The sequence below is a fragment of the Nerophis ophidion genome, linkage group LG27 (assembly GCF_033978795.1).
Source record: "Nerophis ophidion isolate RoL-2023_Sa linkage group LG27, RoL_Noph_v1.0, whole genome shotgun sequence".
NCBI classification, from domain to species: Eukaryota; Metazoa; Chordata; class Actinopteri; order Syngnathiformes; family Syngnathidae; genus Nerophis; species Nerophis ophidion.
In genome coordinates, this window is record NC_084637.1 from 25,790,639 (window position 1) to 25,805,486 (window position 14,848).

The window sequence follows — 14,848 nt, forward strand, 5'->3', positions numbered from 1 at the left end:
CCACCACTGCTGCTCACTACTCCCTTCACCTCCCAGGGGATGGAACAAGGGGATGGGTTCAATGCAGAGGGTTATTTCACCACACCTACAATGAGTGTGACTATTTTTTTTACTTTCAAATGAAACATGATTTTTTTATGAATTTGGCTGTTTTGAACAGGTAATGTCACAGATTTAAAAGGGTTGAAAAAAACTAATTGAATGCAAAGTTATACAAATTGAAAACTACGACATTTGATCAAAAGACATTCAAATTGTTAAAATACAAGTAAAAACATTACATTTTGGATGTGTATTTAGGGCTGAAGATTGTGAGATTTGAGCCCCAAAAAAATATATATATATATTAATGCTGTAAATCTTTGGGTGTCCCACGATTCGATTCAATATCGATTCTTGGGGTCACGATTCGATAATATATCAATTTTTTTTTCGATTCAACGTGATTCTCGATTCAAAAACGATATTTTTCCGATACAAAACGATTCTGTATTCATTCAATACATAGGATTTCAGCAGGATCTACCCCAGTCTGCTGACATGCAAGCAGAGTAGTAGATTTTTTTTAAAAAAGCTTTTATAATTGTAAAGGTCAATTTATCAACTGATTGCAATAATGTAAACTTGTTTTAATTATTAAACGAACCAAAAATATGACTTATTTTATCTTTGTGAAAACATTGGACACAGTGTGTTAAGCTTATGAGATGTGATGCTAGTGTAAGCCACTGTGACAATATTCTTTTTTTAAATACTTATAAATGTCTAATGATAATGTCAATGAGGGATTTTTAATCACTGCTATGCTGAAATTATAACTAATATTGATAATATTCATTTTAGTTTTCACTACTTTTTTTGTCATGAAAAAGGGACATTTTTGTGGTTGGTGCACTAATTGTAAGTGCATATTGTGTTTTTTATGTTGATTTAATAAAAAAAATATATATATATTTTTTTTAAATACAAATTTATAAAACCTTTTGCGGCCTGGTACCAATCGGGGACCACTGCTTTACAACATGTCGTCACGTCCTCTTTACCTCCATATAAACAGCATGCTGGCCAAGTCACAAAATATTAATGGCTTTCACACACACATAAGCGAATGCCTTGCATACTTGGTCAACAGCCATACAGGTCACACTGAAGGTGGCCAAATAAACAACTTTAACATTGTTACAAATATGCGCCACATTGTGAACCCACACCAAACAAGAATGACAAAACACATTTCGGGAGAACACCCGCATCGTAACACAACAGCACATATACCCAGAACCCCTTGCAGCACTAACTCTTCCGAAACGCTACAATACACACCCCCCGCCCACCTCATTTTTATTTTTATTTTCGAATTTATTAGCCTGTGGAAAAAGTTGATGTTGATATTTACCTCAGAAGGCTGCAAATAGAAAAGATGCATTCATTTTTTTAAATTTAAAAATTGTATTTATTATACCACGGATGTTTTTTGAAAGTTGATTTTGCACTATTACGTTATATAAGCTGTGCCTGTTCCAGGGGAGGAAGCCCGAGTACCCGGAGGGAACCCACGTAGTCACGGGGAGAACATGCAAACTCCACACAGAAAGATCCCAAGCCCGGGATTTAACCCAAGACTGCAGGACCTTCGTATTGTGAGGCAGATGCACTAACACAGGGGTGTCAAACTCAAATACAGAGTGGGCCAAAATTTAAAACTGAACAAAGCCGCCGGTTAATAGGGACCAAAACAAGTTTTGCATTGAATATTGACCAAGCAAAGCTTATATAACTTTATAGTGACATGCAAAATCGAGTTTTAAATAATTAAAAAATATCAATGGCATATCAAAATAAAAATACAAATTGAATGCCTCTTTTCGGCGGCGGGATTTGGTGGTAGCCTACATATTGTAGGGTCCCAGAAGAGTTAGTGATGCAAGGGGTTCTGGGTATTTGTTCGGTTGTGTTTATGTTGTGTTACGGTGCGGATGTTCTCCCGAAATGTGTTTGTCATTCTTGTTTGCTGTGGGTTCACAGTTCGGCGTATAATTGTAACAGTGTTAAAGTTTTTTATACGGCCACCCTCAGTGTGACCTGTATGGCTGTTGACCAAGTATGTCTTGCATACACTTGTGTGTGTGTGTATGAGCCGCACATATGTGAGTGGGCCGGTACGCTGTTTGTATGGAGGAAAAGCGGACGTGGCGACATGTAGAGAATGCCAAAGGCAGTGCTTTTACGGCCCGCCCCCAATAATATTGTCCGGGTGGAAATGGGGACGGGCACTGAACTTCGGGAGTCTCCCGGGAAAATCGTGAGGGTTGACGAGTACGAGTATTTGTGGTGAATGCGGTGTTACAGCGGCGGGCCAGATCTAATGTTAATTTGATATTGCCTCAAGGGCCAAATGAAATTACAAGGCGGGCCAGAGTTTGACACCCATGCACTAACCCCTGTTGCACCGTGCTGCCCTGTTTAAGCCATGCTTGTTCAATATTCAATGCAAAACTTGTTTGGGTCCCTATTAAAAGGTTAATTTGTTCAACCTTGGCCCGCGGCTTTGTTCAGTTTTAAATTTTGGCCCACTCTGTATTTGAGTTTGACACCCCTGGTTTACCAGATTTAAACTGAAAACTGATTCCAATGCAATAACACGGAGCAGAAACCTGGTCCTGAATGGCGTCCTTACCTGAGGTGTCCCACAGGCTGAGTTCAATCCTCTGAGTGTCGATTTCAAAACTGGCAGTGTAGTTCTCAAATACAGTAGGAACGTAAGTCTGCCAGGGAGAAGGAAAAAAAAACATGTTTGGACGAGAATGACAACTGGGAACGCCTCGCAAGCTTTTCATGGCTGAATAGAAGAGAAAAGCCATCACCATGGTGGAGCTCACCTCGGGGAAACAGTCCTTGGCGAAGACGTGAAGCAGCGCCGTCTTCCCGCACTGGCTGTCTCCCACCACCACTATCTTGCACTTCACACTCAGACTGGGATCCATGGCGGATTTCACGGAAAGTTTCTGACAGGAGCGTCTTTCCTTCATTGAATCCCGCCGTCCGGGTACGAATATGAAAGAGTCCGACTGTGGTGCGTGTTGATACTTGACGATGATGACGACGACGCCGGGACTGGATGTCTGTGCCTGCCTTAACTGCGCCGGTCGAAGTGAGTCCTGGCCGCTTTTATAGGGCGGCCAGGAACCAATCAGATTCCGCTCTCCTTCTGCCTCGGTCCCTTCTGACCAGCACACTACAGTTCTAGCGCCCCTGTTCGGTTGGTGCTGGTATCATTGATTGATTGAAACTTTTATTAGTAGATTAACAGTACAGTACATATTCCGTACATCCATCCATCCATTTCTACCGCTTATTCCATTTGTGGGGAGGGGGGCTATCCCTATTTAATTTATTAATGCGCTAATTGCAGAGATGAAGAGAACATGCAGATGCATTACAGGCACATATTTGAGTACATCTGTCAGTGACACACACACACACACACACACACACACACCTGCTTGCCAAGTGACAGCAAACAGCCCTCCCCTGCATGCAGAGCACTAATAGGGCGACATAGTCATAAGTCTCCCCTTAAAACTCATTTGTATACTCTAGCCTTTTAGTAGACCTCCTTTTTAGACCAGTTGATCTGCCGCTTCTTTTCTTTTTCTCCTCTGTCCCCCCCTCCCTTGTGGAGGGGGTCCGGTCCGATGACCATGGATGAAATACTGGCTGTACAGAGTCGAGACCCAGGATGGACCGCTCGTCGGGACCCAGGATGGACCGCTCGCCTGTGTATCGGTTGGGGACATCTCTACGCTGCTGATCCGACTCCGCTTGGGATGGTTTCCTGTGGACGGGACTCTCGCTGCAGTCTTGGATCCGCTTTGAACTGAACTCTCGCGGCTGTGTTGGAGCCACTATGGATTGAACTTTCACAGTATCATGTTAGACCCGCTCGACATCCATTGCTTTCGGTCCCCTGGGGAGGGGGGTCCTCTCCAAGGTTTCTCATAGTCATCATTGTCACTGGGGTCCCACTGGGTGTGAGTTTTCCTTGCCCTTATGTGGGTTCTTCCTAGGATGTCGTAGTCGTAGTGGTTTGTACAGTCCTTTGAGACATTTGTGATTTAGGGCTGTATAAATAAACATTGATTGATTGATTGACATATGCGGCAGCACGGTGGGACAGGGGTTAGTGCGTGTGCCTCACAATACGAAGGTCCTGAGTAGTCCTGGGTTCAATCCCGGGCTTGGGATCTTTCTATGTGGAGTTTGCATGTTCTCCCCATGAATGCGTGGGTTCTACTCCGGCTTCCTCCCACCTCCAAAGACATGCACCTGGGGATAGGCCCCTCCCACCTCCAAAGACATGCACCTCAGGATAGGCCCCTCCCACCTCCAAAGACATGCGCCTCAGGATAGGCCCCTCCCACCTCCAAAGACATGCACCTGGGGATAGGCCCCTCCCACTTCCAAAGACATGCACCTGGGGATAGGTTGATTGGCAAAACTAAATGGTCACTAGTGTGTGAATGTGAGTGTGAATGTTGTCTGTCTATCTGTGTTGGCCCCCCGATTGTAGCCTATCTCAGCTACAACCCGGTGGAAGGCAGTGTAAACCCTGGACAAGTCTCCACCTCATCGCCGGGCCAACACAGATAAACAGACAAGATTCACACTCACATTCACACACTAGGGCCAATTTCCAACCATTTTCAACCGCTTATTCCCTTTGGGGTTGCGGGGGGCGCTGGTGCCTATGTCAGCTACAATTGGGCGGAAGGCGCAGTACACCCTGGACAAGTCTCCAACTCATCGCAGGGCCAACACAGATAGACAGACAACACTCACACTACCATTCACACACTAGGGCCAATTTCCATCTATCCATCCATTTTAAACCACTATTCGCTCTGGGGTCGCGGGGGGTGTTGGTGCCTATGTCAGCTACAATTGGGCAGAAGGTGGAGTACACCCTGGACAAGTCTCCAACTCATCACAGGGCCAACACAGATAGACAGACAACACTCACACTACCATTCACACACTAGGGCCAATTTCCATCCATCCATCCATTTTAAACCGCTTATTCTCTTTGGGGTGGCGGGGGGCGCTGCTGCCTATCTCAGCTACAATCGGGTGGAAGGCATTGTACACCCTGGACAAGTCGCCACCTCATCGGAGGGCCAACACAGATAGACAGAAAACATTCACACTCCCATTCACACACTAGGGCCAATTTCCATCCATCCATCCATTTCCAACCGCTTATTTGCTTTGGGGTAGCGGGGGGCGTTGGTGCTTATGTCAGCTACAATTGGGCGGAAGGTGGAGTACACCCTGGACAAGTCTCTACCTCATCGCAGGGCCAACACAGATAGACAGAAAACATTCACACTCACATTCACACACTAGGGCTAATTTCCATCCATCCATCCATTTTCAACCGCTTATTCTCTTTGGGGTCGCGGGGGGCGTTGGTGCCTATGTCAGCTACAATTGGGCGGGAGGTGGAGTACACCCTGGACAAGTCTCCACCTCATCACAGGGCCAACACAGATAGACAAGATCCACACTCACATTCAAACACAAGGGCCAATTTAGTGTTGCCAATCAACTTATCCCCAGGTGCATGTCTTTGGAAGTGGGAGGAAGCCGGAGTACCCGGAGGGAACCCACGCATTCACGGGGAGAACATGCAAACCCCACACAGAAAGATCCCGAGCCTGGGATTGAACCCTGACTACTCAGGACCTTCGTATTGTGAGGCAGACGCACTAACCTAATGGGTAGGGAACCTATGGCTCTCGAGCCAGATTTGGCTCTTTGATGACTGCATAAGGCTCTCAGATAAATCATAGCTGACATTGCTTAACATGATAAGTAATAAATAATTCCACTGGTATTCACATTGTTAAAAATAACGTTCAAAATATAAAACATTCTCATACATTTTAATCCATCCATCTGTTTTCTACCGCACCTGCTCAAAAAGTCGCATTTATGGTAAGAACTATTTTATTTATTATCGGTGAGCTTCCAAATAACAATATTATTAAAAAGAATAACTGACTTATTATGTGAAGATCTGTCACTTTATTTCTGTTTGTGCTTCTTTGTTTTGTGTTTACATCCCATCAGTGCTCTTATTTTGTTTCCATTTCCTGCTTGTCCCGCTGAGCGCTGTGTTTTTTCCCCCTCACCTGCTGTTGATTGGCAGCCGGTCCACACCGGCATATTTCTATTTATGCTCGTCTCGCGCGCTCCTCAGGGCTCAAACATTGACTATTATTTAGAACTGTACATGCAAGACTGATTCATTCTCCTCTGTTGCTGATATTAAAAGCATCTTACCTGCTCTTCGCTCTCCTGGTTCCTGCATCTTGGGGTAGTTACTACTGCTGCCATCCGAGTTTGTGAGATATTATACTTTATAAATGTTGGTCTTACTTAAAAATGCTTTCCGCCTGATTATAGCTGAGATAGGCACCAGCGCCCCCCGCGACACCAAAGGGAATATACGGTAGGAAATGGATGGATGGACAATGAAACAGTGTAGGTCTGACCTGGTAGGATATGTACAGCGAGCAGTAAACATAGTGAGCTCAGAAAGCATAAGAACAAGTATATACATTTGATTATTTACATTTGATTATTTACAATCTGGCAAGGTGGGATGTGGTGGGGGGAGGGTGTTAGTCTAGGGTTGTGACCCCGACTTAAACAAGTTGAAAAACTTATTCGGGTGTTACCATTTAGTGGTCAATTGTACGGAGTATGTACTGTACTGTGCAATCTACTAATAAAAGTTTCAATCAATCAATCAATCGATCAATCAATCAAAATGTAGTTGCCTGGAGGTGTTCATTTTGTGCGGTTTGGATGGAGGATAGAGATGCACTTTCTTTACACCTGTTGGGAGTGAATTCCATATTGATGTGGCATAGAAGGAGAAAGAATTAAGACCTTTGTTAGATCGGAATCTGGGTTTAACGTGGTTTGTAGCGCTTCGCCTGATGTTGTGGTTATGGCGGTCATTTACGTTATGAAGTAGTTTGACATGTACTTCGGTATCAGGGACGTGTAGCGAATTTTATAGACCAGGCTCAGTGCAAGTTGTTTTACTCTGTCCTCCACCCTGAGCCAGCCCACTTTGGAGAAGTGGGTAGGAGTGAGGTGTGATCTGGGGTGGAGGTCTAGAAGTAACCTGACTCGCTTGTTCTGGGATGTTTGGAGTCTTGATTTGAGGGTTTTGGAGGTACTGAGGTACCAGGAGGTGCATGCGTACTCGAAAAAGTGTTGAATGGGAGTTCCCGCTAGAATCTTCATGGTTCTTTTGTTGACCAGAGAGGAGATTCCTTTGTTGGTTTACATTTTTGATTACCTTGGTTCCCATTTTTATCACAGGATAGATTAGCCTCTAGAATGGAACCTAAGTATGTGACCTCATCTTTCCTGGTGATAACAATGTCAACCTCTTTAATAGTGAAGTCATTGACTTTCTTAAGGTTGATATGGGACCCAAATAGGATGGATTCTGTTTTACCTAAGTGTATGGATATTTTATTGTCAGCGAGCCAGGTGCAAATTCTACAGATTTTTTTCCACCTGTGACTTGTCCTTGTCTGATACCAGCGGGGCCGAGTCATCCGCAAACAGGAACAATTCAGAGTCGCATGCTGATGACATGTCTTTTATGTATATTTGGAACAGTAAAGGAACAGTAAAGACCCTAATATACTGCCTTGGTATAGCAAACACATGTATTTATTAATTTTTTCATAGTTCATTATTAAATACGGAATCAATTAATTAAATAGGTAATATTTTACATCAAATAATGAATGTCACATTAAATAACACATTCATTTATTTAATGCCCTGAACCACCATCAGACTTGTTATGACTAGTTATGACAGTTAAGAGGCAATCTTGGTGTCGATAAGTGGAAAAGAAATGCTAACATTAGCATGCTAATAGTTTTTTAAAATATATTTATGTAACCGAGGGTTTATATCTGTCGCCTATACTGCATAAAACTACAAAATAACAAACACAGAGGCTCCTGTTTTACACGAGGACCACTCTATTTCGTTTGCTTCCAAAACTAAGTACCACTTCTGCTCTAAGCGCCTTCAAAATAAGAGCTCAAGGCTTATACCGTATGACAGCTTATAACAGGAACTTAACATCACAAAGAGGCAAGTCCATAAAAATAGGTTACATTTATTTATTTGAATTAGGATAATGCATATTCATCAGCATAGAGCAACAATGTAAATATGCCGAAGTTAGCACAATATGTCATTTTCATCCGTTGTCCGAAGGCAGGTTAATATAGTAAACATTCAACAGGTCATGATACAAAAGAATACATAGATCACAAAATATTATACATAACAAGCATACCATATGCACAGACTATGAACAAAAAAATATATATAAATAAATAACAACTGTATGCCACTTGATTGTAAAACATGTCGATCGAAAGGGGGTGTGATGTTCATATTTGGTCAATATTCAGTGTTTTATCGTTCACAGAAAAATGTAACGTGTCATAATGTTTTTAGCATTCAATCGGACATTATTGTGAGGTTTTGTATTAATGTCCCTAGTTATAGATATACCGGCCCCCAGACACATTTTTTTCTCCAAATGTGGCCCCCGAGTCAAAATAATTGCCCAGGCCTGGTCCAGAACTTTGAGTGTTAGTTAGAATGCGCTGGGAACCAAGTTATATGACTCTTGAGGCATACAGCTAAAAAAATTTAGTATATCAACAATAGGGCTGCAACAATTAGTCGACATTGTCGCCAAATGTCGCCGATAAAATTGGTCGCCGACAATTATGTTGGTTGACTATAGTCGCGACATAATCACTCATGTTTTTTTTTCAGGAAGCAGTCTTTATTGACACTTGCAAAGTGTGATAACATTTCCTCTTATAATTGTTAAAAACATGAGCACCTTGCTCATTTTGCAAAGCGGACCTTGTTTTTATGGCAGTACATCTGTGATACGCCAGCGTTTAATTTGCAACGCCTTAAAAAAGGGCACAATAACAAACAAACCGCATACACAAAGATTGATTGATTGAGACTTTTACTAGTACAAACCACGTTTCCATATGAGTTGGGAAATTGTGTTAGATGTAAATATAAACAGAATACAATGATTTGCAAATCATTTTCAACTCATATTCAGTTGAATATGCTACAAAGACAACATATTTTATTTTAAAACTGATAAACATTTTTTTTGTGTGCAAATAATCATTAACTTTAGAATTTGACTCTGACAACACGTGACAAAGAAGTTGGGAAAGGTGGCAATAAATGCTGATAAAGTTGAGGAGTGCTCATCAAACACTTACTTTGAACACAAGTGTGCAGGCTAATTGGGAACAGGTGGGTGCCATGATTGGGCATAAAAGCAGCTTCCATGAAATGCTAAGTAATTCACAAACAAGGATGGGGCGAGGGTCACCAATTTCCAAGCAAATTGTCGAACAGTTTTAGAACAACATTTCTCAACGAGCTATTGCAAGGAATTTAGGGATTTTACCGTCTACGGTCCGTAAAATCATCAAAAGTTTCAGAGAATCTGGAGAAATCACTGCACGTAAGCGATGATATTACGGACCTTTGAGCCCTTAAGTGGTACTGCATCAAAAACCGACATCAGTGTGTAAAGGATATCACCACATGGGCTCAGGAACACTTTATAAAACCACTGTCAGTAACCACAGTTGGTCGCTACATCTGTAAGTGCAAGTTAAAACTCTACTATGCAAAGCGAAAGCCATTTATCAACAAAACCCAGGAACGCCGCCGGCTTCGCTGGGCCCGAGCTCATATAAGATGGACTGATGCAAAGTGAAAAAGTGTTCTGTGGTCTGACAAGTCCACATTTCAAATTATATTTGGAAACTATGGATGTGGTGTCCTCCGGAATAAAGAGGAAAATAACCATCCGGATTGTTATAGGCGCAACGTTCAAAAGCCAGCCTCTGTGCTTCATGATGCGCCACACATTTTCGATGGGAGACAGGTCTGGATTGCAGGCGGGCCAGGAAAGTACCCACACTCTTTTACTACTAAGCCACGCTGTTGTAACACATGGCTTGGCATTGTTTTGCTGAAGTAAGCAGGGGCGTCCATGATAACGTTGCTTGGATGACAACATATGTTGCTCCAAAACCTGTATGGACCTTTCAGCATTAATGGTGCCTTCACAGATGTGTAAGTTAGCCATGCCTTGGGCACTAATACACCCCCATACCATCACAGATGCTGGCTTTTGAACTTTACGCCTAGAACAACCCGGATGGTTATTTTCCTCTTTGTTCCGAAGGACACTACGTCCACAGTTTCCAAGTATAATTTGAAATGTGGACTCGTCAGACCACAGAACACTTTACCACTTTGCATGAGTCCATCCTAGATGAGCTCGAGCCCAGCGAAGCCGGCGGCAATCCTGGTTGTTGTTGATGAATGGCTTTTGCTTTGCATAGTAGAGTTTTAACTTGCACTTACAGATGTAGCGACCAACTGTAGTTACTGGCAGTGGTTTTATGAAGTGTTCCTGGGCCCATGTGGTGATATCCATTACACACTGATGTCGGTTTTTGATGCAGTATCGCCTGAGGGTTCAAAGGTCCGTAATATCATCGCTTACGTGCAGTGATTTCTCCAGATTCTCGGAACCTTTTGATGATTTTACGGACCGTAGATGGTAAAATCCCTAAATTCCTTGCAATAGCTCGTTGAGAAATGTTTGTTCTAAAACTGTTCGACAATTTGCTTACAAATTGGTGACCCTCGCCCCATCCTTGTTTGTGAATTACTTAGCATTTCATGGAACCTGCTTTTATACCCAATCATGGCACCCACCTGTTCCCAATTAGCCTACACACCTGTGGGATGTTCCAAATAAGTGTTTGATGAGCATTCCTCAACTTTATCAGTATTTATTGCCACCTAAAGAATGTTTATCAGTTTTAACATCAAATATGTTGTCTTTGTAGCATATTCAACTGAATATGGGTTGAAAATGATTTGCAAATCATTGTATTCCGTTTGTATTTACATCTAACACAATTTCCCAACTCATATGGAAACGGGGTTTGTATTTTGTGAAGGTACTGAGCTTTTGGAACAGGGTCCAGGTCGTCTCGGTAGGGTGCAATTTTCTGTTGGTTTGTTACTCGCTCTCAGGCAGAACTTTGTCCAACTCAAATGTAAACAAAAACTTTTGCCTTTAAAAACGGTGACCGCCGCCCACACAATGCATTCATTACAAGATCATGAGCTCAATTGTTGTTTGGTATTAGAAGACAAAAACACTCTGGGGGGAAAAAAAGCCTCAGTAATTCAGTCAAACAGAAGATGAATAACGTTCAGTTGGGGTTTTGTTTGGAGGAACCTTGAGACACAACTTATTGATTCTGTTGCCTAGCCACACACAAATTGCCTTTGAAAAGCGACCTGGTTCTGTCGGATCTTTCTGGTTTGTTGTGAGGAATGTTTCATTATCCGTCAACAACACACATTTTGTAAAAGAAAACTCATTTTCCATTTTCCAGAAGGGGGGGGACGTGGACATGAAAATAAATTGCCAATGAGAGATCCTCATGTTTGTTTTTTTATGAAGAGACATTTCTGGTCCCAAGGCTCCGTCTGACAGCCTTCGGGCTTCTACTCCCCCCAATACTACAAAAATGAGAAAACAGCAGCGTTCTGCATCAGTTCTTCCATCTGCGACCGAATGTAGGGATTCTTGGTGTGGCTTTTTTTTTTTTTCACAGACACAGCTCCACCCTGCAGGCTGTGAGGTTGGAGTCCCGTCTGTTGAGTGCCTGCAGGACACAAGGCTGCCAGGAGAGTGGTGGGGGACGTTGGAGATTCTGCTATCTGGCTGCCATCTTTTCTACCACACGTGCATTTGGCCTCATTTAAATTCTATCTGATGGAAGAGCTTCACCACCTGGGTAACAGTCTTGGCTTATGCTAATCTCTATTGTCTACGTCCAAATATACCAACACAAATAGTCCGTCTTTGTGGGTGTACCGTCTCTCACATTTAGACCAAAGTGACAGTCCGAGGACTCATTTTCTGGTGGACACGTACATAAGTCACGGTTTTCAGTTCGGTTTAGTGTACATTATTGTTCCCCCCCGAATACCATATATCCATATATATGTATATATATATATATATATATATATATATATATATATATATACATGTATATATATATATAAAGCGTTTTCCGTTCGGGCTCCAGTACTCTGGAATGCCCTCCCGGTAACTGTTCGAGATGCCACCTCAGTAGAAGCATTTAAGTCTCATCTTAAAACTCATTTCTATACTCTAGCCTTTAAATAGACTCCCTTTTTAGACCAGTTGATCTGCCGTTTCTTTTCTTTTTCTCCTATGACCCACTCTCCCTTATGGAGGGGGTCCGGTCCGATGGCCATGGATGACGTACTGGCTGTCCAGAGTCAGGACCCAGGATGGACCGCTCGTTCAGAGTCGGGACCCAGGATGGACCGCTTGCCTGTGTATCGGCTTGGGACATTCCTGCGCTGCTGATCCGCCTCCGCCTCCGCCTCCGCTGATCCGCCTCCGCTGATCCGCCTCTGCCTTCGGGCTCCAGTACTCTGGAATGCCCTCCCGGTAACTGTTCGAGATGCCACCTCAGTAGAAGCATTTGAGTCTCATCTTAAAACTCATTTGTATACTCTAGCCTTTAAATAGACTCCCTTTTTAGACCAGTTGATCTGCCGTTTCTTTTCTTTTTCTCAAATGGCCCACTCTCCCTTATGGAGGGGGTCCAGTCCGATGGCCATGGATGACATACTGGCTGTCCAGAGTCGGGACCCAGGATGGACCGCTCGTCCAGAATCGGGACCCAGGATGGACCGCTTGCCTGTGTATCGGCTTGGGACATCCCTGCGCTGCTGATCCGCCTCCGCTTGGGATGGTCTCCTGCACGCTCCGCTGTGGACTGGACTCTCGCGGCTGTGTTGGATCCAATATGGATTGAACTTTCACAGCATCATGTTAGACCCGCTCAACATCCATTGCTTTCCTCCTCTCCAAGGTTCTCATAGTCATCATTGTCACCGACGTCCCACTGGGTTTGAGTTTTCCTTGCCCTTATGTGGGCCTACCGAGGATGTGGTAGTGGTTTGTGTTGTGGTTTATGCAGCCCTTTGAGACACTAGTGATTTAGGGCTATATAAGTAAACATTGATTGATATCCCACTAATCCACCATTACCGTTTGTCAGCTGTGCTTCTTACAAAAATATCTTAGAAAATAAAACATAAAACCTACTTCTAACGCTCTGACTGTTACATTTAATGATACAATACATCATTGGACAATTGTGCCAAGTAGGCTATTTCCAGTCAAAGCATAATAATGTATCATAATAATTGTTTACATCATTCATAGAGGTTGGGCGCCAAGGTCAAAAAGGTTTAGAAGAAACAAAACCAGCACAAATTGTTTCATTCATTTTTGTTTTTTAGTCTAATTGCTTCACTGATCAATTTAAATTCATTATTTATTGAGTTTATTTAATTTTATTTTTCGGTATTAAATGTTTATAGTTTAAAGGCCTACTGAAATGAGATTTTCTTATTTAATCGGGGATAGCAGGTCCATTCTGTGTCATATTTGATCATATCGCGATATTGCCATATTTCTGCTGAAAGGATTTAGTAGAGAACATCCACGATAAAGTTTGCAACTTTTGGTGCTGATAAAAAAGCCTTGCCTTTACCGGAAGTAGCAGACGATGACATCACAAGGGTGAGGGCTCCTCACAACCTCACATTGTTATACTGGGAGCCTCCAGCGGCAAGAGCTATTTGGGTCGAGAAAACGACAATTTCCCCGTTAATTTGAGCGAGGATGAATGATGATGATGATGATGATATTGATAGCGAAGGACTTGAAAAAAAAATTATAAAATAAAATACAATAAAAAGCGACGCTCCAGGCGGTGGCAGTGTGAGCGTTTCAGATGTAATTAGACACATTTACTAGGATAAATCTGGAAGATCTCTTATCTGCTTATTGTTTTAATAGTGTTTTAGTGAGATTGTAAAGACATACCTCGAGGTCGGATGGCTGCGGTGAACACGCAGTGTCTCAGAGAGAAGCCGAGGAGCCAAGCTCACAGCTGCCTTTTAAACAGCTACTGCAGGAGGACGAATAATCCAATGATGTCTCCGGTAAGATATATATATATCACAATTTTCCCTTTCAAAAACATGCTGGTTGACGTAGAGCAGGGGTCGGCAACCCGCGGCTCCGGAGCCGCATGCGGTTCTTTGTCCACTCTGATGTGGCTCAGCTGCCCAATCGCCGACCCCCCCCGATTGTTACGGGGGGATTTCTGGTTCTCGGAGCCTCTTCCGGACATCACCCGGGGTCAACATTCTTCGATTTTCACTCGGACAAGAATATTGAGGGCATGCCGTGATGGCTTTACTTTTAGCGCCCTCTACATTTTGACGCGTTTCACAAAATAAAGGAGACAATGGGAGCCGCAACCATTCTCACGAATAAGCGCTGGTGGTCACCCATATACTGTAACAGTAATAAAGGCGTGCCATGAAGCCATTGCCTTTAACGCCTTCTACAACATGTACAGACATCTTGCCCGTCCAGTAACATGTTATATGTGGCTTCCGCAGATACACGTACATGACTGCAAGGCATACTGGGTGACACAGAGTACACTGAAGGTTGTGATATAAATAACTTTAACACTCTTACTAATATGCACCACACTGTGAACCCACACCAAACAAGAATGACAAACACATTTCGGGAGAACAT

General features: G+C 43.0%; 1 protein-coding gene across 1 annotated transcript in view; it reads right to left on the reverse strand.

Moving 5' to 3' along the window:
- rnd3a (Rho family GTPase 3a) overlaps positions 1-3,135 on the reverse strand; it is a 38,338-nt gene extending 35,203 nt beyond the window's left edge. Inside the window, exons 1-2 of the mRNA XM_061889898.1 lie at positions 2,880-3,135; positions 2,678-2,765 (exon numbers count right to left, since the gene is read on the reverse strand). Coding sequence (XP_061745882.1) covers positions 2,678-2,765; positions 2,880-3,029 — 238 coding nt within the window. The 5' untranslated portion in view covers positions 3,030-3,135. The remainder of the gene's footprint in view (positions 1-2,677; positions 2,766-2,879) is intronic.
- Positions 3,136-14,848: the final 11,713 nt, after the last annotated feature.